We start from the raw sequence: 26,492 nt of genomic DNA, 5'->3' as shown, positions 1-26,492 counted from the left end.
CCTTGAAACATCTACATGCAGTGTCACGAGCTTAAATAGGAGGTCTTGGCCCAGGCTGTGCATTTTCCTAAAATCTCAAATCCTGAAGACGCCGAAGTATTGATCACTGAAAGTGAAGTCATACTTTAAAGGACAAATGAAGAGTAGTATCATCTCTGTCATCAAAGCTCACGTCTATTTATTCATCACTCACTTTGCTAATTGGGTACTTACAGAGCTCACTTCACCGTCCTCCCGTGGGCTCAGGCTCCACAGAGAAGAGCTGGTGAGTCTCCCTCATTTCAAGAAGTAGACACATTTAGCTTGTAGCGTTCTGTACCTTGCCAGACTTAGGATATTAGTGTGTTGGTTTAATTGTATTTTCTGTTGGCCATGTCCTGACAGGAGAGTAATTTTACCTCATGGTCATGTTTCAATTAGCTGTTACTGAGAAGTGCTGATCTGATACATAGTGTATGTATTATATTAACTTTGTAGAGTAGTTATCATTTTTCTGTCTTTGCCCTTTAATTTTGTTTGCCCCTTCAGTGTTATATCCTTTTTGGGGCCTTATTTTTTTTTAATTAAATAATGTCTGTTAGCAGTTAAGAAAACAAAGGCAAAGAAAAAATGCACATGAGAGCTAAATTTAGAAAATGTCTAGTGTGGTTTCTGCCTCGGCAATGGATGGTTCTAGAAACTCTTAGAAACCTTCATTAGACAAGTGCTTTAAAATGCTGATTAACAAATAAAACCTTCCTTCCTCATCTTTCAAGCTGCACAACTAATTGTCAAGAAAGTGAGGGGAAATTCTCAGAAGCCAAGACAAACGAGAAAGCAGGGATTCTGGGAGATACGTGAGCGTTAGAAGCCGTGGGGTGCTGCTTGGCTCCTGAACTTATTTTCAGTTGCCTTGACAGGAGGGGAGGAGATGAGCCCCAGGCCTCTCAAAATAGGAGTTGGATGGGTGATCATATTATGGGCCTAGCCAATCCTGAGAATCTTGGTTTACTAAAGGGTGAAAGAGGAAAAATATTCCTCAAGGCAAGAAAGTAAGGAAAGTCAATTTTGTTGGAAGTAGGGAAAAATAACAAATCCAAAGTAAGGATATAGTTTAAAGCTGTTCTGGCATTAGAGTGACCACAAACTCCTGGCAGAAAACCACAGCTACTCCTTGATTGATAAGTTGTGTTTTGAATGAATCAGTGAACAGCCATTCCGAAAAAGGCCTCCAGAGTCTTGTGGATCAATATACTGGACAGCAAACACCTCACTTCCAAGGTCTCATTCAAATAACCAGAAAGGTTTTAAAGGAAACTATCAATAATCTGAGTTCTATTTATTGACATTACTATATGCTTGGAATTCAGAGGTGACTATGTAGTTGTCTCCTCTTTTATGGACCTTACTTTCTCTTTGGGGGGACAAAATGACATAGTTGTGTATCTTGGTGGAGGGAGGTGTTAGTCTGTTGCAATTAGCCAGGAGAGGAGATTAAGAAATCAGTGAAGGGTGGGTGAACATTTTAGCTGAGGACAGTCTTGTTCACTTGGCTTTTAATTGCAGGCTCAATGAGCTGTCACTGGAGGGAATAGATCATACGGAGGATGGACTTAGCTCAGGCCTCATTGGAATGGACAAGTGAACCTGGAGAAAGACTGTCAAATCTGTGCAGACATTAAAGTTCACTTGAACGTGCTCCATCCCTGAGCCAAAGATAGGACAAATATGCAGCACTTCTTGAGGACAGAGGAGTGGTTTTTAAGGTTCTTCAAGAATGAATCCCAGGGAACCGAGATGGCCAGTTGTCAAACTGAGATTTTGCTCTTTGGACGGTGTACCCATCAAGGGTATTGGCCTTTTATATGTTTCCATTTGTCTTTAATACATGTCTGTTGATGAGGGCGTGGTCACAAGTGTTTGACACATTGTCGAGGCGATTTTGGATACCTGCCTAGAAGCACGGGTACAGTTGCCGCTGCGTCATACATCTTGCAGCCCATCCCTTTCCCCGGCTCCATAACCACGGCAGAGTGGTTCCTTGTTGACCTGTCCATCTCCTAAGTGACATCATAACCCATGAAAGGACCGGAGCATATTAACTTGGCTTTGTTAAAGTCAAAGGTACAGATCAAATATGGAGTCAGATTTGTTCTTTCCTATTTCAGTAGTGCCATGGAGAAGACAGTTTGGTCAGCTTTTTGTAGTGTCCTGGAGGCTTTCTCTCTCAGCTTCTGGGCACCTCTGTTGAAAACCCTTCATAGCTGTCTGGCCTGATGGAAAAGCACTCTGCCTATTTTACCCTGAAGATGTGTTCTGTTTATAAACTCATCACTACTACTTGGAAAACAACTCAATAGAAACTCAGTTGGTTTTCCACCAGCCATGGGCAGGGGTGAGGTAAACAGTGTTATTATTTCATAAAATAATAGTAATAATATTAATTGTGATATTAGTAGTATTAGTAGTAATAATAATAATAAGAATATTAAAAGGAGTCTTAAAACAGGACTGAGCACATTGGAGAGAGTCAATAAATGCTTTCTGGCTTAAATCAAACGTGATGACTCAGTGATTTCATGGCTGCTCTATTTGCTAAGCTAGTTACTCCTTTGCTCCATTACACATTTTATTAACTGAAAAAGAAATACAAGCAAATGGTTAAAAAAAAAAACTCAAACAGAGCACAAAAATACACAAGTGAAAGGAGATTTCCCTCATCCTCTGTTCTTTCGGCCCTCTCTGGAGATGCCACTGTTTACTATCCATTGGGTGCTTTTCCAGATATGCTTTGCACGTTCCCACCTATGTATGTAAATTCCTTTAAAATTTTAGTTATTTTTAACTTAAAGGGATTTAAATCCTCAAGTGGCTTCTGGCCGGGTAATAGAACAGAACAAATCTGACTCCATATTAGATCCGTTCCTTTGAATTTAACCCTATGCTCTGTTTCCTAGGCTTCATCTGGCTTGTAAAACAATGTTGCCTAGAGCCTGAAATAAACAGGAGATCCTTTTCTGAAGGCTCTGACCTTTAAGGATATTTAACACTTTTTCATTCATTAAAAGATAGCAAATTGCATAATAGAAAATAACTTTTGTTTTGTTGGAGGATTGCAGGGATCTGACCCACGCAGATAGCTGCAAGAAGAAAGGATTCTAACAAGAAGGAATTCCTACACTAAGAAGTTTGCAACAACCAAGCACATAGGAAAGGAGCCTGAATTGTGACTTTGGGAGATGGTTTTCCAGGACATTAGTTTGTGATCTAGGTCTACAGAAACCTGCAATTCCATGCCCCAACATCTGGTCTCCCAATTTATTGTCCTGTCCTGCACTGAGGAGAAAGAATTTCGACTTGGTAACACTCCTATCTACTTAGAAAGCTGGGCACTGGAGCTGAGTGTTATGGAAACAGGCCAGCCAAGAAAAGCACCAATCGGGGTGTTGGTGTACTCAGAAATATTATGCCGGTGGGCTCAGAGGGGCTCCTGCTCCGAAGTTCTGAGCACCTCCAAGACGTGCACATGAGGTTTTAAAGGCTTAATTACAAGTAAGGGGGAATTAGCCAATAAGGCTCAAAGAACAATAAGCAAGGAATCAGTACACTGGAGCTTATCAATTTGTAATAGATCACATTACTGACACCTGTTGTGCTTGGAATTACGAGTAAGGTTGTTAGCCCAATAAACTGACACTAAACTTCAGATATATGAGATAGCCCAGCAGAATTTAGATCAGTAAACTGACACTTACCACACTTAGATTTGTGACTTAGCTTGTTAGCCCAGCTGGACTTTTCCTTCACATGAGGACAGCTCTCCCACACCCAGGGAACTACTGTGAGCCCTTGATGTTTCCACTAGGGTTGGGTATGGTTTACCAAGGAGATATGGGGACTATGCACCAACACTCAGGCAGTCTGCTCTGTCTGGGGCTCTGATCTTGTATCATCCCGCTCCCCGCCAGCCCAACACCTGGGACAGTGGAGCTAAGGCAGTGATCCTGCCTGCCTGTTTCCCAGCGTGTAAAAGGGGATTATGTACCTTTCCCAAGGTAGTTCTGAGCGACAACACCTGCAGGTGCTTGGTTCTCAGAGCAACAGAAAACCCAGGTCCGCGTGGGGGCAATGGGTGTGATCCCCATAGGGCTTCTGCAGAATCATCGGTTGGAGGGCTGGATCAGGGAGGTAAAACTTGAGCTGCGGGACTTGAAGGGTTACAGAATGGTACCGAGGCAGGTCTGCCACCTCTGGGTGCCCCAGAGGTTAAGCTTTTTCTCTCCAACACCGCTACCACCCTCCCCTCTCCATATCCCTCCCTACTCTCTGCTCATCCTGTCCATCTGTATCCCTCCACTTTTCCCCTCTGCTCCACCTGCTCCCATCTTCTACCTCCCTCGCTGTCCCACCTTCTCTCACAGAACTCAGAGAGGATCCCTGGCCCTCCTGCGCATGCGCAGTAGTGCCAGGTGGTCCGCTGGTTGGAAGCTCCATATCCGAGCCGGGGATCGGGCCCAAAGGCTTCTCAACTCTGTGGCCCATTAGGCCTTTGGTTCCTGCCTGGGGCTGGGGCCTCTGACTGTGGAAGTGCAAGGTGGGGGGCTCCCGGGAAAGGGATCAGGCGGCTGCGGGAGGGCGGTCAGCCTGTCACAGTCCCCCAGGGCGCCAGTCAGCTTGTGTTCAGCTGAATTGCCCAGGCCAGCCCCTCTCACAACGCCACCTGCCCCGGCGCCCCGGCCACAGCTGTCCAGGGCCAGGTGTGCACCTGCCACCTCTCACCCAGCCGGAACCCCTCAGTCCGCGGCTGGCGTCCCCTTCACCTCTCCCGCCCGCTAGTCCTCTCCTCCCTGGCTTCCTCTCCTTGGCCGCTGGCCTATTCACGCCCCTGGGAGGGCTGTGTCTGGGCGGGCGGGGACTGCGGACCCGGACGGGGAGGGCGGCTGTGGCTGGGTCTCGGGCTGGCCTCTGAGCGGGCCTGCAGCCCGCGTCCCCCCCTCTTTCCCTCCCACCCGGGGCTGCCCTTCTCTCCCTTTCCCGCTCCCGGAGGACCAGCTCAGTGGCGTGGGCACTGCTCCCTGGGCTGAGAGCCTCAGGCTGTAACGCCCTGCTACTCCAGTTGGAGTTGGGAAAAGGGAGCCTCAGTGCTGAGGGAGTTTCTGTCTCCTCCCTCAGTATTTCTGCTGCATGTAAGTACTTTGAACACTTTCAGGTGTTATGATGGCGGTGCTTGTTGATGTCACGTGTTTTTATAGTGAGAGGGATTACAGTGGTGAAAGCAGGGCTTGGTTCTGTTAAAAATGAGCTGAAGGTATGAGGCTGAGACATTCTCCTTCCTTCCCTCTACCAGGATGAAAGGAGTGATCATCGATTTTAAAAAGATAGTTACAGTCCCTAACTAGCCCAGCCCAGCTAGTGTGTGTTAACAGGAACAGCACCACCAGAGGCCTTGGAGACCCAGGGATATTGAAGTCCTAAAAAGCTCCTGGCACAGTTTGGTTTGTTTTGGTTTTTTGCTTTTCTTAAATTGTGGGACACACTCGTGGTATAAACAGAAAAATATTTGTCAAGAAATATTTTTTCATGTAACAGCGTTATTGTGATATAGTTCACACACCATGAAGTCCTTCCATTTAAATGGTACAATTCAGCAGCTTTTAGCATATTCACAGTGGTGCAACCATTATTATTCCAGAACGTTTTTATCACTTCAGAAAGAGCAGTGGAAATTAATGACCCATCCACCCCTCCCCAGTGGTGGTTCTAAAGAAATTTCTTGGCTATTTCTGACCATAAATTCACTTGTTACATTCCAAGAAAAACCTTGAAGGAATTCTAATCAGAATTGCAAAGAATCTGTCTATCAAAACAGGAAGATTTATTGTCTTTATGGCATAAACTTCTTCTACCCATGAATATATCTGGGACCCTATCTTTTCATCTGTCCAGTGCCTGGCCCATGGGAAGTCTTCAGTATTTGTTGTACTTGTGAATGATGAGATTCTATACATCGTTAGTTGCAACTGTATCCTTTCACAGAAGAGAAAAGAAACCTCAGTGAAGCAAGTGACTCCCTGATGTTCAGAAAGAGTGACAGCCAGGGCTGGAGTGATCCAATGGACTTGGTGCTTGCAACCAGAATTCTTCACCACCTACAGCTAAGGGGATTAGAGTGTTCTTTTATTTTTTCTTAACGGCGTTGCTTTTATTTTTACTTATTTTTTAAATTATTTTTTATTTAAGTGTAGTCAAGTTACAATGTTAGTTTCAGGTGTACAGCAGAGATTCAGTTATAAACATATGCATATGTATATACATATGTTTTAGATTGTTCTTAGTATAACTCATTACAAGAAATTGAATATATTTCCCTGTGTTATATAGCAGGTCCTTGTCATTTATTTTATATTTACCAATTTGTATCTGTTAATCCCCCCTTTCCTGCCTGCTAAACACAGTTTGCTTTCTATGTCCATGAGTCCATTTCTAGGAGCACCATTTTTCCTAGTAATATATGCCCTTTGGATGCTTTAGGTTTCAGTAATTCCATCTTATCTGTGGGCGCTTTTCTTCTGGTAGCCTTTATGTGGCTTGCACACGTGGTAATAGAGATCTTTATTTGTGAGAACCCCAGGGCTCGTGTAGTCCCCGGTACAGAGTGTCCACTGAATTGATGGTTGGACTGGGAAAAAAGCACAGTAAATGCTGGAATTTCCACTATGGTTGAGAATTCCAGGTTTCAATAACCTGTTTAGACAACCTTAATATTGGCTGCACCCATACTGGGTAATTTGGTGGAAATTCATGGTATGGTGGTGTAGAGACGGGGCCTTATATGCTTCTTCTCTTTCTATTTTCTAACACTCATTCTCCTGGGCCTTCCAGATCCTCCCCCAGAAGTGCCCAGGGCTGGCTTGGTGCTGCGCTGAGGCAATATTTGTTAATAACACCGTTTCATCTTCTCCTCTGAGCCTCCGTTTCTTTCTCTGCACAATGAGGGCTTAGACTAGATAAGTACTTTTCAGTTTCTTTTAAAGCCATGTTTCCTTTGAGAAACAGAAATTGCAAATCTCTCCTCTCAACCCAACCCTTTAGATTTTGATAAGTCCTCTAAGGAGTTACATAGATCTTTGTGAAAAATTGATGTGATTTTGATTCCAGGTGACACAGAAAAGACTCTTCAGAGATTGATTGCAGGGAGAGGGCAGGAAAGGGGCAGTATGTGACACTTTCTAGTGTGAGCACTGGAGCAGGGACTTGGATTTAAATACGGTGTCTGACGTGGCCTCTCTCTAATCTTGTAGAATGTGATAAACTTCTCTACCTCAGTTTCTTGATGGGTCAAGTTGGGGTGATAATATTTTAAGGTTTTTGTGAAACATTATACACATAAGCCATTTGTGTCTCGGTAGAAACAAGATCTGCTAGGGATTCAGGAATTTGATTAAAAAAAAAATTCTTGTCCATAGCACTCTGTCTGTGTGTATTTTGAAGTTCCTGGAGGGTGAGGGTGAGTCTAAAGTCCATCGTGGGACAGGTGGCCCATAGTTCTCCGTACCCCAGTTTACCCGCTAGTCCCCAGTCCTCTTCCTCAGTCCAGGATGAAGTCTCCTAGTAGATTTACACAGAGGTCTTGTGGAAATGGCTTTTCATTTTATTGTTTCACCAAGAAGGGCTGCCATCATGATCTCTGTGGTCAGGTTTTGAAGGGCTGCCATCATGATATCTGGTAAGAATTCTATGCAATTGGGAGTTTCAATTTAATGAAAAGTAAAAAATTACAAATAGAAAATTAGAACAAGGTTGGTGACAGGGGCTCTTGGAAGTGGACACCATTATCTTTGTTAGATTCAGGTGCTGTGGCCTGTTGCCACGAGGACCCATCCTCTTGCTCTGAAGTTGGAGGGACTAGTGGGTTCAGTGGGAATGTTAACTGAGTGTATCTCATGGGCTGGGCATTGTCCTATTTGTACAGTGTGTTCCTTATTTGAGACAGTGAGCTCACCTAACCTCAATGACCTCTTTAAAATATTAGACTTCTTATTTTGAGATGTAATGTAGATTCCCATGTGGTAGTAAGAGATTATATGGAGAGGGCATATGGACCCTTTGCCCAGGTTTCTTAATGGTTCCATCTTGCAGTGTTGGGGTACAATTCATTACTGGCTCACTAACAATTTGGGGTTTGTGTTATTGCCCTTATTTCTATTCATGATTAAACTGGGGCTTAGAGAAGAACACAGGCCTGCCCAGGTCACCCACATTGTTAGTGCAGAGTCGGGTGTACATGGGCTTGGGAATTCCAGGCAGTACCATTATGATGGTTTGTGGCAGGGAGCAGCATTCACTTTGATTGTTTATTCATTCATTCAACAAACATTTATTGAGTAATCTCTGTGGGTCAGATGCTTTCTTAGGGTTATCTGATTCTTCAGCAGTACTGAGAATCTGGTAATATTTATATTTTTAATCTGAGAAAATTAGCTCTGAGAGGTTATAACCCACCCAAAGGAAATATATCTCATAAAGGAGGGATAGAACATTTGTACAGTCACCTCCTTTTATGCAGGTGGTACCCTAGGCATATTACATTTTCAAACATCCGTAATCCAGATATATTCTTGTAAGGCAAGGATTTTTTTTTAATTGAAGTATAGTCAAGTTCACAATGTTGTGTCAGTTGCAAGGTTTTTTTTGAGTTTTGAATTAAAAAATACTTTTTCAGCTGGGTAATTAGGTGTATTTATTTGTGTCATTTTTTTTTAATGAGGTAGTGGGGTTTGAACCCAGGACGTCGTACATGCTAAGCATGTGCTCTACCACTGAACTGTACACTCTTCCCCAAGGCAAGTTTTCTTATCCATTATTATGAAGCTTAGGAGTTCAAATAAATTGGATAGAAATCCAGATCTTTTGATCCTACTGTGGTCCTTTTCTTTATATTCTGCTGAAGGGGATTGGGGAAAGCATTTCCTTTGTTCATTTTTTATTCAGCATTTTTGAGCCGTGACTTTGCATCAGGGCCTTGCTAGGTGCTTGGAAATATAAAATAAGAAGTGACCCTTCTCTGCAGAGGCAGGAAGCCTAGACCAAAAGCTGGGTAATGTGATCCGAGCTACAGTAGCCATGTGCAGACTCTGAGAACAAACTGTATCGTTGGATTTGCTTTGGCTTCCCTTGCCTTCTGGCTGGTACACACCAGGTCACAGCAACCCAGATGGGCCCTTAGCACACAGCAGATTATGTACCTCGATATCCTCTCCCCTCTCGGCAGGGCCTGCAACATGAGCATCCCTGACTACGTGCAGTGTGCTGAGGACCACCAGACTCGTCCCGTTGTGGTCCAATACTTAGAGATCATGTCAGAGGAGAATTTCTTTTGCATCTATCAGCTACTCACCTTGGTGAGCCATATCAGCCCATTTGGCTCCCAGTGGACACTCTGTATCCACTACAGGCACCACTATGTTCCCGATATTGGGTGGAGCATCTTCCAGACCCACCGCAATGTTGTGGGTCTTGTCACCATTACCGACTGTCTCTCTGCCAAGGCCTTCGAGAAGCTCCACGTGCAGAGGAGCTGTATGGCACCTCGATATTGACTCAGCTTTTTGTCTTTGTACTGCATGTGGAGTAGTCGAGCAGCCACGTACCGACTTTGCCTTCAAACTACGAGGACTGCAGGGTGGTGGAGAAGAAGATCGAGAAATTCACTGAGTCACTCTTCATCTTGCTCAAGTCCAAGTGGCTGGCTGGTGGCCCCAAGAAATCTAGGGACAAGATCCCCCTCCTCTGCATCCCGTTTGAGAAGGAGGAATTCATGAGACTGGACACAGAGAGCAGGTAAGTTTACCTGGAGGACAGTCCACCCTGGCTGTGTGCCGGATTGCTTCCATACATCCAGAAAGGGATCAGCAAGGAAGAAGTCTGTCTTGTAGCCAAGGGGGGAGGGAGGTGCAGCCCGCTGGTTTACAGATATTTCAAAGTGAATCCGCCTTTGTTTCAGAGAGATCCTTTTAGGGTTAGTGTGGACACTTACTCCTGCTTTACAGCCAGGACCATGGTGAGAACCCTGGAGTTGCCTGTCCAATAAAGTAGCCAAATCCACGGATGCTAGGAGCACTGGGTAGGAGGCTGGGCTGAGCTGAGATGTGCTGTAGGTCAAATGCACATCAGACGCTGAGGCTTGTCTAGTAAAAGTATATAAACTATCTCTTTACTTCCTATATTGATTACATGTCAAAATGATAGTATTTAACATACAGTAGATTAAGTAAGATCTGTTCTTAAAATCAGTTTCTAGTATTGGTTTTTGTTTGTTGGTTTGTTGCTTTGTTTACCATTTTAAACGTGGCAACTGGGAAACTTTCTTTACATGGCTCTCATTTCATTTCTGTTGGGCAGCCTGCCCTGGGACAGTCTCATCCCTTTGCTTATAGATGAGATGCTGAACCCCGAGAGGCGGAACGAGGCGCTGGTTGAGCTGGGGCTGGAGCCGGTGTCTCCTGCCTCCCAGGACCAGCACCTGTTCTGCTCAAGCCCTCTCTTCCTGCCCGACAGCCACCATGTCAAGTTAGGACATCAGAAACACCGCCAGGGACTTCCGAATGAACTCCTTATGCAGGGAAAGGCGTATCACGGTGTTTGGGACAGAGCAGGGAAATGTTCATTCTCAGTTTGTCCCTGTGATTAAGTCAAAGACCCCACTTTGCCTCGGAAATACAGACGAGCTCTTCTGGGCTGCCTACCCCCCCACCTTCTGCTCTGTTTCCCGGTGTATCTATCGTGCTGTCTCTCAGGCAGAAGAGGGTGAGATGTCTTTGCCGAGACATGGACACATTTGCTGGGGAGAGTGAGGGAAGCTGTGTCCCCCCATCCTACGGCCTCTGTCCTTGAGTCTGGAGAGGGCTCATGGTGGTCCCACAGGTAACTGTCGCAGAACCTGGCACATGCTGCTGGGACCACCGTGAAGGAAGTGCTCTGTGATTCTTGAACTTACCTAAGATCAGATCCTACTTTCTGGTTGTTGATAAGTTGGAGGAGAAGATGCTAGAGAATTGATAAAAAAGAATGTCTAGACCAGCCCTGTGAGTGAGAAGCACAGAGGACACGAGTTCCACCTGCGAGAGACAACCTAGCGGGTTCTGGATGAATTTTCTGTTCCTCCCAGTAATACCTCAATGGCTTAAGGAAGGGGAGAGGCATGTCGTGGCCATGATCTGTACTTGTCCTCTCAGGGCCCTGTGATCTACATGCCCGCACTCCCCATCTGCTTCTTGGGGATGAGCTAGCATGTTTAGGAGCCTGGGCACTGCTGAGGGCATAGCTGCCAGCACCGTGGTACACAGAGTCTGGCTCCGTTCCCCTCACCTGTCAACTCCTGCTGAGGCCCCAGGCATTAGTCAAGGTAGGTGCATCGGTGCAACGTAAGCAGGGACCACCTTCTCCCCCTGGACAGACTGGTGAGTGAGCAGTGGAAGCCTGGAACCCTGCTCCAGCCCCCACGCCAGTGCCTCCTCTGTTGTCATAGGAGGCACTGGTGACATTTTTGCTCAACAAATGCTTGTCTCTGAGTCTGCAGACCCACCAGAGAATGCCACCTTGTTTTTGTCTTTTGAAGTCTGCCCTTGGGACTTGGCGGAGTAGCCGAATGTGTACTTAGCCCACAGTGATTGGCACTGTCACCATTGATTACCCAGAACCTCGTGTACCAGGCATGGCTCCCGGCATCAAAATATAACAGCGCATTAAACCTCCCTCCTCTTGGGTCTGTCTGTTCTGGTACCATAAGAGCTCAGCCAGCATCTGAACGTCTGTGAGATAATGCGGCCAGTGAGCTCGGGTCAAGCACATTCTCCTCCAGTCACTTTTACCCCATTGTTGCTTTTAGTATTCCACAGTCATTAATTTTTTAAACAATGATATGTTGCAGGAGCAGAGCCTAATTCTCTCCTGCTACTCTTGGTGGAAGTGAGTAAAACGGTCCAGACTGAAATGCGACCACAATTTGTAGCTCAAAATCTGCCTAGACTCTTGTAGGTGGAATTTTGGTTAGGGGCGCTGAACACGTTGGGGTCCACGGGCAGCGCCGCTCCCCTCAGGCCCCTGCTTTCCCTGGAGCAGGAGGTGTGGTTGAGTCTCACCATCCCCGCGTTCCTGGCCTCACAGACTCACGTAAATTCTTGTACATGCTGTCAAAATCATTTTTGTTCTTGTGTGTTTCTAATTTTCTCTTGTTCCTCTTTTCCTTTTTCTTTATTCCTTTTTCACTTGTACTGCCCAGTGAGCATGTTGTTGCATCTGGATATGTGGGCTGTGCACACCCTGCATTGGAAATAGACAGATTACCATCCGTGCTGTCTCAATCGCTTTTAAAAGCAAAAACTTAACAGCTGTCTTGATCCATGTATTATCCTAGTAATTTTTTATTTTCTAATATTTTGGAATATTTACTTTGTTAGCACATTACCCACTGGTGTTTGATACCTGTTAAAATCCTTGCTTTGAGGAACCTGTTTGGTCCTACTTTTATTTGGTGACAAATGCGTCCTTATTAAATTTGATTGTTTTGAAAAAGTGAGATGCGAATTGATTTAGGCGGCTGCTGAGGGATTCTTTTCATGGAGTATTTAAACTTGTTAAGTCAAATTCTGCAGCATCTTGCTCGATTCTTGCTTTTACAGAAACGTGCTCGGCCCGCTATTCCTGGCTGTCTCTGTGTGAAGTGCGTGACTTCGCTTCCTGGCCGGCGGTCACTGGTGAGGAAGTGGCCGTCTCGGGGGTGAGCAGCTGCAGGGGATGCTGTTGGAGGAAGCAGTCACCGTTTGGTTCTTTAATTTTTTTTTTTTTGCATTCAACTTCCCCGTGCCATTTACTTTACTTTGCCTACATAAAGGGGCAGAATAGGTTCTAAAATCCATGCCACTATTTGTTCCCTTTACGAGGCTGGTTTTTCTGAGTATCAGGAATACATGGCCTTCTCCTAAGTAGCTGGCTCACCTGGATCTGTTGGACACAGGGACAGCTAAAAGGGCCGTAGCTTCCTCTCTGTTCCAGTCAGTGGGCATTCAGAGCTGGGTCTGTGGTTTGCCCCAGCAGCCGTGCAGACCTCCCTGCCCCGGCATTTACTTTTAACCCATGCTGGCAGTAAAGAGCTGAAACAGTTTCTGTTGCAGCTGACGTCCACCACTGATAGCGGTGTCGTTAGTTTGTGTTAGTCAGTCTCCAACACCCCAGACAACCGTGAAGGAAGATGATTTGACCGACCTAGGACCTTGGATTCTCACCCTCACCATGGTTCATCTCACCCGGTGAAAGGGTGTGGCCACCACCATCATGCTGACCATGAGGCCTTGTTTCTCCTTTCATGCTCTGGTCCAATATGGACACTTCATTTTTCACTGAATTTGTCTCGCTTGAGACAGGCCACAATATCTGAATGAGTCCATCACATTCTGGGTGGGGAACAGAACAGAAATAAGTGTCTCAAGTAGATGGAGTCTAGGCTGTCCAGGTTGGCAATTGCAGGCTGGGATCTGTGATGGCCGGGCTGTACCCTGGACACAGGCCTTTCCCGTGGCTCCCGAGAGCCCAGGAGTTGGAGTGAGGACAGCCTTGCCTGGGTTCCCCCATCCTCATCTACTCACTGGCAAGTGTGTCTGCTAACTAGGAGCTCCCCCAGACCTCGGGCCCTTCAAAGCTCAGACCACGGGAAAACCTTGAGTCCCTTCTCCTGGGCCTCCTGTGTGAGAATCCATGCCTTCTGAGGTGACCAGCGGCAGGAGATGCCTCCCCCTCCAGGGAGCACCCTACGGAGGACTGTTATTCAGTGCACCATGCTGTGAGCTTGTGGGGTTCTGGCCATGGTCCCTGCAGAACCACACTTGAGATGGGCTTATTGTCGGAAATAACAGGACTGATTCCAGGGCAGGGACAGGGGTAGGGAACAGTGGAATTTGAATGTGACCTCAGACATCTAGGTGGGTGCTGGCGCTGTAACTAAAATGAAGAGTCAGGGAGGTAACTGCCAGGAATCAAATTCCAGAGTAAATGGTGGACATGAGGCATTTTTAAGATGCCATTTTTCATCCAAGTTAGGACTTCAAAGAGGCACTCGGCTCTATGAGACTGGGGCTCAAGTGAAGGAGCCGGACTAGAGATACACGTTGGGAGTCGTCATTCTTAGCTGGTGTTCACAGCCTTGCATGTGAATTAGATCTTCTCGAGGGCTGCAGACTGAGGCTGAGGGGGGGCAGGGCTGTGCCTGGGTTGGAGGAAAGCCCAGACCATGCAGCTTTGGTGTGTCAGTCAGCGGTGTTTGCCATTTTCAGAGCAATGCCATTTATCCTTAAGGGGCCTGGGGGTCGGCAGGGCCAGCCAGAAAGAAATCTGAAGGGAGGGTCGTGGCCACTTGTGCGTCTTGAGAAGATGTAGAGGCTGCAGGATACGGGAGGTTAGAATCCTCAGAAGCTGGAGTTGGAGTGGGGAGAAGGTAGTCACAGTCACCTGTGAGGGAGGGAGGGAGGCCTAGGGAGTCCCCACCCTACCGGACTCTCTTTCCCATGAACAGAAGGCAGTCAGACAGAGGATCTGAGGTGAGAAGGATGGGCACTGGGAGGGGAGCCAACCTGGAGAATGGTGCTTGGAAAGTTCTGGAATAGTCTCCTTGAAAACTAGAGTTAAAAATACCCAGACTCTTAAGAATATTGTTAGTGACTTGGGAGGAGGCAGTTGTTTTTCTGGCCTCCTAAGGGTAAGGCATGTATCCAGGGATACACAGAAGATAGGGGCAGTCTGTTCCGGGGGCTTGATCCTTACCAGGGGGATCAGTGCAAGTTTAAAGGGGGAGAAGGGCAGCGGAGGGAAACTAGCCAGGCCCCGTGTCAGGTACCAGTCGGCCGCCCTACTTGCGTATTTCATTCACATCCATGACTCCCAGGTGGGCGGTGGCAGCCCCCTTTTGCAGATTGGGAAGCCTTCTCAGAGGGGTTAAGGAATTGGTCTGCTTAGCGGTTGGTAAATGCTGTAGCAGGATTCAAGCAGGACCTTGTCAGACTTCAAGGGCATGTTCTCTCTACTGTTTCCAGTACTTCCCTCTAATACCTGTAATGGTGAAGTGGGTCAGATTAGGAGCCTTTCAGAAAAAGTATGATTTAAGTGCCTCAGGACTGTTTCACAAAGCTCAGCGTTCTTTGATGGTTCTGAAGCATGCAGTGCTTTTCGACCCACAAAGGTAACGTCTAACTCCATTGTCGGTTATGTGGTTGCAAATGATGTATAGGTTCAAAACCACACTTCGCAGCTTTTACAGGGAACTCTCCAATTCTCCCTTGGTCGGCTTTCTTCCACGTGATGTAACCGTGCTGCAGCGTAGGCCTGAGCTTTCCATATGGAGTGAGGGTTTAATATCCGATGTTAGCATAAAACAGTCAGATGAAGAAACCCGACTTGACAATTTATTTTTGGGTTTCATTAGTCAAGATATACTATCAGCATATAGCAAATGAAATTCAGTATAGGACATTGCATTTCTTCCTTTCTATTTAGAGTTCTCTTACCGAATAAGGTTGCCTGCTTTGGAACATCAGCTGCACGACCACGGCACCTATCAGTGTGTTGGTGTGATTGCACTTACAGAGTGAATGTAATCTGGTCTTCCTCAGCCCCATACACTCCAGTGCAGAATCACGGGCTGTAGCCATCTGTTAGTCACGCAAATACTTCTAAAATTATATGATTCCAGAAAAGAAAGGAGAGAGAGAGAGAGATTGCCTTTATCAAAATTCCTTTCAGTTCTAACTGCAAACTGTTGTTGAGCAGCTCTGGTTTCCTTTGGATATGAATATATACATTTCTTTGCATGTAACCTGGGTTTTGGACTAGAACACCAAGTTTTTGCTGTCCACAAGCCACAAAAATAGTAGCCAAATTGCACACGTGTGAAATAGTTTATACTTTTTTATGAGAAAGTATCCTTGAATTTGGGACTTGGACTGTGATTTCTGCTTTTTGCTTCCCTCAACCGTCTTGTAATCTCTCACTCCTTCCCACGTTGTCCCCAAGGGTTCGTGGTCTCAAAGGAGCGGGCAAACACCCAGTTGGTCACCATGTACTGCTGCTATAGATAGAGGCCAGACAAGACATAAAGGACATTATCAGAGAGGACTTCCTGGAAGAAATGGGCTCTACATTCATTTGTGAGGACAGAGTAAGAGTCAGCCAGGAGAAGGAGTCAAGAATGTGGCTCAGGTCGCAGGTGCAGCCCGGGCAGAGGCCTGGAAGCTTTTGGCGTGGGGACCCGGGTAGAGTGCCCTATGTGGTCCAGGGTGGAGGGAGCCCCTGCTGGGGAGGACACTGGAGAGAGTCCGGGATGTAGGGCTTTGGAATAAGTTGAGTTTTACTAATACTGACACAGTAGGCAGTGAAGGGTGTCAACAGAAGTGACCCTCAGGAAAGGAACTTCTGGTTTTGCTTCTGATATTCTACAGACAGATGGGTCGGGACAGGAGAGAGCATGTATGTCTGTCCCTTTGAGACCCAACCCGTCATTCATTTATTCATTACACGTGCACTTCTGTGAGTCTAGGGGAGACAGAGTGTAGCCACATTAGTAAGCTAAATGTATTTGCTTCTTGAGAGCTTAGCATTGTCAGAAGTTGACTTAGCCTAGAATGTTCTAGGAAGAGAGGAACAAATTGTGGAGGTTGGAGGGAGGGAAGGCTTCCTTGGGAAACAGTCAAAATGAGCCTGGAGGCAAGTGGGAAGTAGGAGCAGGTCAGGGGGCCCCTGAGGACACTGAGGACCTGTGTACTTAGGTGAGGCTGGGCGAGCAGGGTCTGGGGTGGGGCTAGAACTCTACCAGGGAGCCTCTGAAGCATTTGAAGTGGGGGTTGATGTAATCAAATTTGTGATTTGGGAAGGCTGCCGTGGCTCTGTGTGTTTGTGTAGCGGCGAAGAGGCGGTGGGTGCCACCAAATGGGGGATCATTAGAAGACCTTTCACAGGCTGGAATATGGGCATCGGGGCTTCTTGAGGACGGCAGGGGCAGTGTGGATGCCGGCTTTTCTTATGGGGGGCTTGTTAGCGGGGCCGCCCTAGAGGCACTTTGTGCCTGGAAGAAAACGGATGGTGGCCACCAGGTGGACTGTCCTCTTCTCTCCTTCCCTGCCTAGTGTGATGATCTTAGCTCAGCCAACATTTGGAACAAAAGAGCTAATTTCCAGAGTTGCCCAGGACTTTGTTGAGCTCCTTCGAGTGAGATCTGATTGGATTTAGGTTTCTGTTCAGATCTGGATGTTCACTTAGATAGAAACGTCCTGGCATTTCGATTTACATAGGGGTGTTTTTCTTCATAAAGATTGCTTTCTTGGTGAGAGGAAATTTAATACAGCTGTTTTCTTTTTCAAAAAAATCATATCTTTTAAGAAATTTAATATTCAAAAGAATAGGAGTATATAAAATATTTAAGGATGTCTTTGGTGTATTTTCTTTGCTTTCTGAGCTAATGTGGAGTTAGAGCCTTTGCATTACTTAATAGCACATCCTTGTCAGTATTTAAAGAGCTGTTAGTGGGCGCCCCAGGCCCCACCTCTCAAAGAATCGTTAATGTTTTCTCTGAAATAGTGAGGTCATAAAGGTCTTGTTTTCAGAAATCAAATGGTTTGAAATACGTAGCATAGCCCAATTGATAAAATAATAATAAGTTCAAAATTAAGAAAGTGGAGGATAATTGATTTTTTTAAAGCCTAAACATAAACTTTCTTGTGCTAATGTTGCAAGTGGAAATTTTGAAAACAAAAATCCTACTGCAATATCATCTACATGGAATACATCTATGAGTTTCATGCTTGAAAAGTAACTGCGTAGTGGTTTTCGAAGTCAGGAGCATTCCAGCTCAGATACTGGCAGTGATGGTTGCTGGTTTTCAATGGAAGAGCCTAAATTTGCCTTCTTAGCTTTTTTTTTTTTTGTAGTGAGAGGGTTGAGTAGTGCTTTGCCAGCATGATTTTGGGGCAATTTGAGGGCAGGTGTCGTGTACAAACAGTGAGATATTTCCATGCATTTTATTTTCTGGACATCACCAGGGCACATGTGGGGTTTGTGCCTGCAGGCTGGAATGCTACAGGACTCCCTAATCCGTCACCATTATGTCCTGGAGCTGCTCCGGTCAGTGAATGATTTTCTGTGGCTTGGAGTTAAGGTGGTCTGATGGAGATGATCAGATATGCAGTTAAAGTGCTATTACTTGAAATAAGAGTAACCTAGAAACATTGCTCTAACAATACAGGATGAGGGAGGAGAATTGGCTGAGCTACTTGCAGTAGGGTGTCTTCTCAGGTGACTCCCACACCATGACTCCTGCCAATATCCGCCACAGTCCTGCATGGTAGTCCTGCCGAAGCAAGCAAGCACTTTGCTCAGAAACGCACTGAATTTCCTTGTGCCTCTGTTTGTTGGCTTTTTTTGAAAGCACTTTTTGCTTTTGCTTAAATGCCATCCATGCTAGTCACCTCTTACACTCATTTTTCTGGACCTCGTCCATAAATAGCTGCTGAATGGATGAAGAGAATGTAGTATCTCCATGTAGTGGAACATTATTCACACGTAAGAACGAATTAAAAAGAAAAAAAAAGAGGAAAATGAAAAAGGCCACCTGTTTTTGGAAGTCCACCCTGACTATTCAACCCACACTTTTCCCTTTGAAACCCAATCACTTATGCTCCACTCTACTCTTTTTGATAGTACTTACCACCTTCTAATAATCTTTAAAGTTTTCAAAAAAAAAAAAAGAAAGAGATGCTGATACCACTTCAAAATGTACAAGCCTTGATAACAGCTTGTTACTTGAAAGGAAGCAGACACAAACGGTCACAAATTGTTGATTTCAGTGATCTGAAATGCCCAGAATAGGCACATGCAGAGGCAGAGAGCAGGTGATGGTTGGAAGGGGCTGAGTGGAGGGGGATTAGGGAGTGAATGCTAGTGATAGGGGGATTCTTTTGGGCTGGTGAAGTGTTCTGGAAATAGAAGGTGATGAGGGCTGCACAACCGTGATTGTGCAGAAGACTGCTGAGCGCTGTCTCTGGGAGTGCCTGTTGGGGCGTCTTTATTTTGTTCTCATCCTGCAATGTGAAGTGCCATCTTCTGCTGTGGCCGTTCTACTCCTGTGAGTGGTGAGGGTCAGAGACTTTGCAGAGTCATGTTTCTTTTTTCCCCCTGGGTGATTGTAGGCAAAAAAAGTTTTAAGCCTGAGAAGTGCTCCATCTGCAGAAATGTCTTTTAGTTTTGCATGGTGTAAATACCTTGAGAGCTTTTAATCGTTGAAGCCAGTCTGTGGGGGGAAATAGCCCGTGAAGCCTGGGTGACCCCGGGAAGAGCCGTGTATCTCTCCCAGACACGGGTGGGGATTTCACCCCCGTTCAGGCAGTGAAGGGCCCAGACCCGTGAGCAGACTTGACAATCGTGAATATTTACGTGTATCCGCTGCTTCATCTTGGATATTAATTTCAAGCTGAGTCAGTTTGTGGCGGCAGCCTCATCCTACATCAGGAATTTATAGTATCTGCTCTTTGTGGTGAAGACAGGAATATACAGGAAAATAAGGAAAATAAGAAGAGCTGTTTTTATGATGAAAGATATTTGAGGAGGTTCCATAGTTCCTATACCCATAATTTAGCATCAGCAGAGTAAAAACTGTTACACAGTCACCCTGAACCAATGTTAAGCCACAGAATTATTTGTTACTTCATATATTTTGGGGCTTAAGGAGACCCAATACTTATACACATGTTGTCTCCAGCAGCCAACTGAGAGATGACACAAAAGAGTAGACAGGCGATAAATGTCTTCTTTGTTACTGATGAAGCCACGTTCTCCATGAACTTCAAGGCTGTGGGAAAATGCGTGTCATGATACTGTGTCCCAGAAATAGAGACTCACCCTGTCCCATGAAGCTCTGGGCCACAGCGAGCCTTCCCTTGAGAAGACGTGCCCCTTCATGCATAGGGCTTTCCTGCCATGAAGCTGAGCATCCCAGGTGCTTCCCAATGGTGACCAACACTGGAGTGAAAGGAAGGGTTTCACATGCCCCACTTGTCTCCCCGGACTCACACCTCACTCTGTTAGTGTGATGAGTGCTAGCTGTGGGCCAGGGGCCAGGGGTGTGAAGGGAGAAGCACACTCCATGGCCCAGAGGAGTGTTTAGGAGGCATCCCCTCCCTCAGTTTAAACAGGTGGTTGGATGGATCATAAGGGTACTCCCCAAGAGTTTATAAAAGGAGAAATAAGGATGTTCTTTGGGACTTAGGCTAGCCAGGAAACACATAAGATGATTAGAGGGGAGATTTGTAAATCACTTTGATATTAAGTTGACATTAGTTGAACACCCAAAATGTGCTACATTCTTTTCTGAGTGTTTTACAGAAATGAATCCTTCAATCTTCTCAACAAGCGAGTAAGGAAGGTTTGATTATTATCCCAGTTTTACAGTGTGGAAATTGAGGCACACAGAGGGTAAGTAAGTTGGCAAAATCACAGAACTAGTAATTGACAGAGCTGGTATTTAAACCCTGGCTGTCTGGTTTTGATGCTCCCAGAGATGGGCTTTTGGTGTTTAGCGTTATCAGCATCCCTGAATCTTTGTACCTCTGTGCATCAGTTAGCCAATAAAGGACAGGGAAAGGAGAGTTACACGGGTGCTCATTGTCATGTCTTGCCACTGTCCACGGAGAGTGCACCGTGAATGGCGTTAATTGACTTCTGGGCAGTAGATCTGTTCGTATAATAGAAATTTAGTCCATTGAGTTAATCTAGAAACATTTCCTGCTCCGTTTCTGTCCATGCTTGCCATGTGACTGCCTGCCCGTGATTGGGCCGTGGAGGAGAAAATGTACTCATGGTTGAACTCTGATATTTCAGTCTGGTTCATAGATTCACGTCTTCTGTTACATTAATAAGCTAAGTTTCTGGTTTTCTTGCATCAGTGTCTCATGAGTTTGGTTAATGTGAAACCAGTCCATGGGAGCCCAGGGGTGATGACGGTATAATTTCTGAGCACGCTGTGGCACTTCTACCCGTGCAGACGTGGCTGAAGTATGTCCACCTTCCTCACTGATTTTCCCCAACAGCAGGGTCCTCTCCCACCCCTGGATGTGAGGTTGGGAGCTCTCTGAGTAGGCCAGTCAGAGGCCGAGTCCACCAATCAGAAAATGATGAAGTACCTGGAAGTGGGTTTAATAGAAGACAAGGGCTTCCAGGTAGTCAGATGGGCTGTTCGAGTCCATTTGGTGAAAAGCTATCCAGTGTCTGTGGTTGAGCTGCTTCTTTGCTGTTGAAAATTCTGGAGTAGATGAAGGGATTTTAAAAAGCAGAAAGGAATGATTTCAGGTGGTACGTCCACACTGGTGAGAAGTGATGGATGACCGCCACTGTGAAGCATAGACAGAGTCTTACAAACTTCATAAAACAGCTTTAAAAGCTCTGCCATCTGAGTGCACTTCATATGGGATCCAGATCCTCACTGGTCGCGCTGTGAGGGCAAGTAACTGATGATGGCAGAAAGGACACGGAGGCATCAAAAAGGTCTCATTCACGTTCCCTGTTTAAGGGATGCGGCACAGTGTAATATATTTTAGCTGGTTTTTCACTGAAAAATTTTTAGTGTTTTCTGGGGCTCCCCAGTACCCCAAGGGTCCATGCAGCTGGGTGTCCCCTCAGTGCAGCACTGTCAGTGCTTGCCCTGGGCTGACGCGGTGTCACACGGAGCAGGACGGTCAGCGTCCCCGGCTCCTCCGAGCTCCGTCTCCTCATCCTCAGAGCCGGGTTTCTCATCCGTGTCTACTTAGTAGGGTTGTTGAGAATCACACGTGATGCTCCAGGTGTGACTTGTGGTTGTCTCTGTGATTGGCATATAGTGAATATTTGATAGAAACACTTGTTTTTTTAGTATAATTGTAGCACCTAGGTTGCAGTGGTTTTTAGTCTGCATTTTTTTATAACTTTATTCTTATTTTTTTTTGTTTTGCAACTTTATTTATTTATTTTTATTTTTATTTTTTTAACATTTTTATTGATTTATAATCATTTTACAGTGTTGGGTCAAATTCCAGTGTTCAGCACAATTTTTCAGTCATTCATGGATATATACACACTCATTGTCACATTTTTTCTCTGTGATATATCATAACATTTTGTGTATATTTCCCTGTGTTTATTCTTATTTTTAAATATGCACTTAGTTTATTTATATTTTTGGAGGTACTGGGGACTGAAGCCAGGACATTGTGCATGCTAATCCAGTGCTCTACAACTGAGTAATACACACCCTCCTTTTCTGCACTTGAATATAAATATTGCTATACACAAAATAGCTCTTAAACACCATCATGGGAACTAGTCACTTTATAGACAATTGAACACATATGCTATTTCTATAGGAATAAATGTTGATGAGACATACATTTCTGAATCTGTTAATGTGCTTAAAAACGATCATAGGTAGTGATAAACATGAATCTTTAATCCAGTAATTCTTAAGGTCTGTTTTGCCATCATAGGAAATTACATTCTACAGAGAAGGCTAATTGGGTCTCTTTGATATTAGATGGTTTAGCAGATGATGAAGACTTTCAAAAGCTGACAGATTTGTATTTTAAATTAAGTATAAAGTTATCTTCTACAAGTTGTAAGTACTAAGCTTGTGAAGTGCCCAGTAATCCAGGGGGTATGTGTCTGTGTCTGTGTGAACGTTTGTGTGTGTGATTTCAGGAAGGTAGAAAGAAGTTCCATATAGACTTCTGATAACTTTCGCCTCCATTTCAAGGTGTAGGCATATATTTACACAAATAAATTGATATTCTTTTGTCATTTGGCATATTGAGAATAAGACTTTCTCATACTTGTTTCAGAAAGTTTAGGGAGATTGAGTTTAGGAAATGGTAGGAGATAGAGGCAGGGAGGTACTTTAAACTTTGTGCAGAATGAGAAACAGTAATTTTTCTCTTTTCTTCTAAAGCAAACTGGCACTGAATTGTAACATACTATTACTCAGAATTGCTTTTCTGATCAGATACAAGTACCTCAGATTTTTAAAGGCAACATGAATGATGAAATGTGTTTTAGCATTTATCTTTAAAAGAAGTTTTATTTTTCAAGTAAAAGGTTATAGCCTGTTCTTTCTTCCAGCAGTACAAGAAATTCTCATTGATCTATCTAAATGATCTCTGTGCTTAGTTTCTTTGTGTTTTTTTTTTTCTTTAAGTGCTTGGTTCATTGTGGTTTGAATGAATGTTTAAAATTTCTGGATTTTGATCTTTAGAACATGCTGATTTATCAGAACTGTTAAAAACCTGATTGTTCTCTGCTCCAGGTTTGGTGGGGCACCCTAATGATTTCTGTTGTCTGTTAAAGAGGGAAATTCTTCCTCTAGCCTGCAGATCATTAAGTGAATGGTTTGCAGTGTGCCTTTGAAATTATTTGTATGCATTGAGCATGTTTGTCCAGTGAATTTTAAATTGACTCATTGTAATGACTTTGATTTGATTCTGTGGCTTTTGCTCCTCTCCACAAGAATTTGAATTCTCTGTTGCAATTTGTATTCGTGTTCTTAACAGGGGAAGAAATTTTGCATGTTTTACAGAGGTGGGTTTTCCTATCCCCTCTGAATGCCTTCTAAAATTGATACATTAAAAATCTGTTATTGCAGTGCATAATTATTTCATAAACTATTTTTTGGCATAATCAGAAACAATGACCAAGAATGATAATAAAAAATACGAAAACCTTCCTTCCTTCCTTTGAAGAATAGGAAATCAGGTAGTCAGGCTCCCTCATGCTTTGTGGCTGACACAATTACTCTCATGTCATTGTGTATCATGATTCAGAGATGGTATTGTTTCAGGTTTATAGATTTTTGTTTTAACATTTGTGTTGAATTCTTTCTCCAGGCTGTTTCCTGTTGGGTTTGTGGAAAGAGTAGAAGGGAAACAAATACTTTGTTTTGTTTTCAGGAGGCCTGAGTTGATGAGAAAAGAGTTGAGGTTGAGCTGAGGAAACGAGTGACAATCCCTCTCCACCTGGCTGAAATTGATAAACAAAGAAATCAATTAAGTGTATCGATATTTGACCAATAGAAGTTAGCGAGCCCAAACTGGCTGGAAATGCACAATGGAAATTACTGAATTCACCTGCAGAATGAGGTGTTTTACCAAGTAGAAGCAGCATAGAGCAATCAGAAAAATCAGTAATATGATGAGATATAAAAGGAATATTATATCTTTTATTTCTGAAACTTTTCTACGTTAAGTTGTGTAGAGCTAAAATTAAGTTTCAAGCACCAGGAGTTAAGAGAGTGGGTGGTTCCGTAGGATCGTTATTCTCGGATGTGCCTAGACCCTGCTAGAGTGGCTGAAGATGGCAGGAAAAGACCCACATCCAGGATTTGTCATCCTAGGGTGTCCTCCATAATGGTTCCATGTGGGAGCCCATGATTGGGTTAACAATTTATAACACAGCCCAGTCGCCTCTGAACTTTAAGAAGAAAAAATATGCTTTGATACTGCTTTGCAAGCAAGTGCCGGTGCATCCTCACTCCAGTCTCGTTGCCTTAAAAAGCAGAGACAATGCTTTGCTTGTGTAGTTGAGGTTTTAGATAGCACTCTGCTGGTTGCAAAGGACCGAGACCCTCAGCTATAAACGCTGGGCTTGTGTGCTGTTAGATAGTCTATAATCCCCAAAACAAGGACCTGGCTTGTCTGGTGGTCTGCTTTGTAATGAACATATAAAAAATGTATCTTGTTCCCCTCACCCCATGACTTCCCTAAAGATACACTAATCCTTTGTACTCATTGTGTATTCTACAATCTCTGCCTCATACTGTCTTTCCCGAATTTCCTCCTTACTCTCTCACAACTGTTAACGAATTTTCCCTTTGATTATACACAATAAATATGGGAACATTTGAGAGGCTCATGGAGATGGCTCCCTACTCCCTCTCGATTTCTTGACTTTTTCCACAGAGTCTTGAATAATCATTCCGTGTCTGTAAGACTTCCGCCAGCCAGAACCCACAGTTCCAGGTGAGGAGGATGCAGGCTTTAGCTCTCCTACTGGAGGGAGAGAGAGAAGAGAATTGAGATATGCTCCCCCGTGATCCCTTCCTGCCCCAGGGCTACAGCAGATCACCTGCAGCCTTCTGGCCTCTGCTCAGCGGGCCTCTGTCCCAGGACTGAACTCAGCCTTTTCTTCCCTTGTCAACATTTCCTGTACCTTTCAGAACTTGGTCTCTTCCCTGCAATTCAACCCTGGTAGATGTGATGGTGGTCAGCGTGCTGGTGGGCAGTCCTTTGGGGACCCCCAGGAGCCATGCTGATTCTCCTGAATCTCTCAATCTGGGTTACAGAACAGTCGAGCACCAAAGGAAGCCCATTCACGTGATGTCAACAGACCATTTCATCACTTTCATTTTATTTTTATATTTTCGGTGGAGAAATTATTTGCAGCAAACTGTTCCAGATATTCACCACCTACTTTCCTCACCACCAATTCCTTGTTGGCTCTGGTGCTAGTTTTATGAACCAGGATTCTTCTCTGGTCATTTCCGGCAGCTGGGCTTGCCGAATTCTTGATCTGCATTTGAAGCAGAATGTTCTTTGTGATGTCAAGGTGATTTTCCTATTTCTGAATATTTCGTGTACACTCAGCAACTCTTTCAAGTGAAATGCTCTTGTCCAATTTCGGTTAACTCACATTTGCTAATCTCCTGCTTTCATGCTGAGGGCAGTTTCTTTTTCCTCTAATAAAAGTTAGCAATTTGCATTTACAATGGAAGGTACTGGCCCGAGGTGCTTTTGTTCTTAACAGTTTTAATACAATTCACCCATTAAAATGTACAGCGGTTTTTACTCTATGCCCAGAATTGTGCATCGCAGTCTATCTTAGAACAATTTCATCCCCCCAACAGGAAGCCCCGTATGCATAAGCAGACATTCCCATCTTCCCCATCCTCCCCCAGCCCTAAGGAGCCACTTTTCTATCTGTGGATTTGCCTGTGCCGGACATTTCATGTAAATCGAGTCACTTCATATAAGTGGAACCGTCTATTGTGACTGACTTCTTTCACACTCAGTAACGTTTTCAATGTTTGTCCATGTTGTGGCCTGAGTCACTATTCTATTCTTTGCTATTGCTGAATAACTTTCCACTGTATGGCTGGGCCCCTCTGTTTACCCATTCACCAGGTGATAGGCATTTGGGTTGTTTCTGCTTTTTGTCTGTGATGAGTAATGTCGCCGTGAACACTCATGTGGTATTATTTATGTGGATATTTGTTTTCAGTTCTCTTACGTGTGTGCCCAGAGAGCAGAATTGCTGGGTCAGACAGAAACCAAATGTTCAAGTCTCTGAGGCCCTGCCAGGCTGTTTTCCAAAGTGGCCACGCTGTGTTACGTCCCCACCAGCAATGGCTGTGCGCTCCGCTTCCTCTGTGTCCTCATTAGTGCTTGTTACCCTTTTTTTTTTAT

At 44.7% G+C, this 26,492-nt stretch overlaps 1 protein-coding gene across 1 annotated transcript in view; it reads left to right on the top strand.

Annotated features, from left to right (window-relative positions):
* The window catches only part of LOC140701208 (uncharacterized), a 541,330-nt gene that overhangs the window by 123,705 nt on the left and 391,133 nt on the right, over positions 1-26,492 (top strand). The window contains exon 17 of the mRNA XM_072976649.1: positions 9,614-9,819. Within this exon, the coding sequence (XP_072832750.1) occupies positions 9,614-9,819 (206 nt within the window). The remainder of the gene's footprint in view (positions 1-9,613; positions 9,820-26,492) is intronic.

The sequence above is a fragment of the Vicugna pacos genome, chromosome 14 (assembly GCF_048564905.1).
Source record: "Vicugna pacos chromosome 14, VicPac4, whole genome shotgun sequence".
In the NCBI taxonomy this organism is placed as follows: Eukaryota; Metazoa; Chordata; class Mammalia; order Artiodactyla; family Camelidae; genus Vicugna; species Vicugna pacos.
The sequence above is the reverse complement of the archived record's forward strand: the minus strand, read 5'-3'. Positions and strand labels throughout refer to the sequence as shown.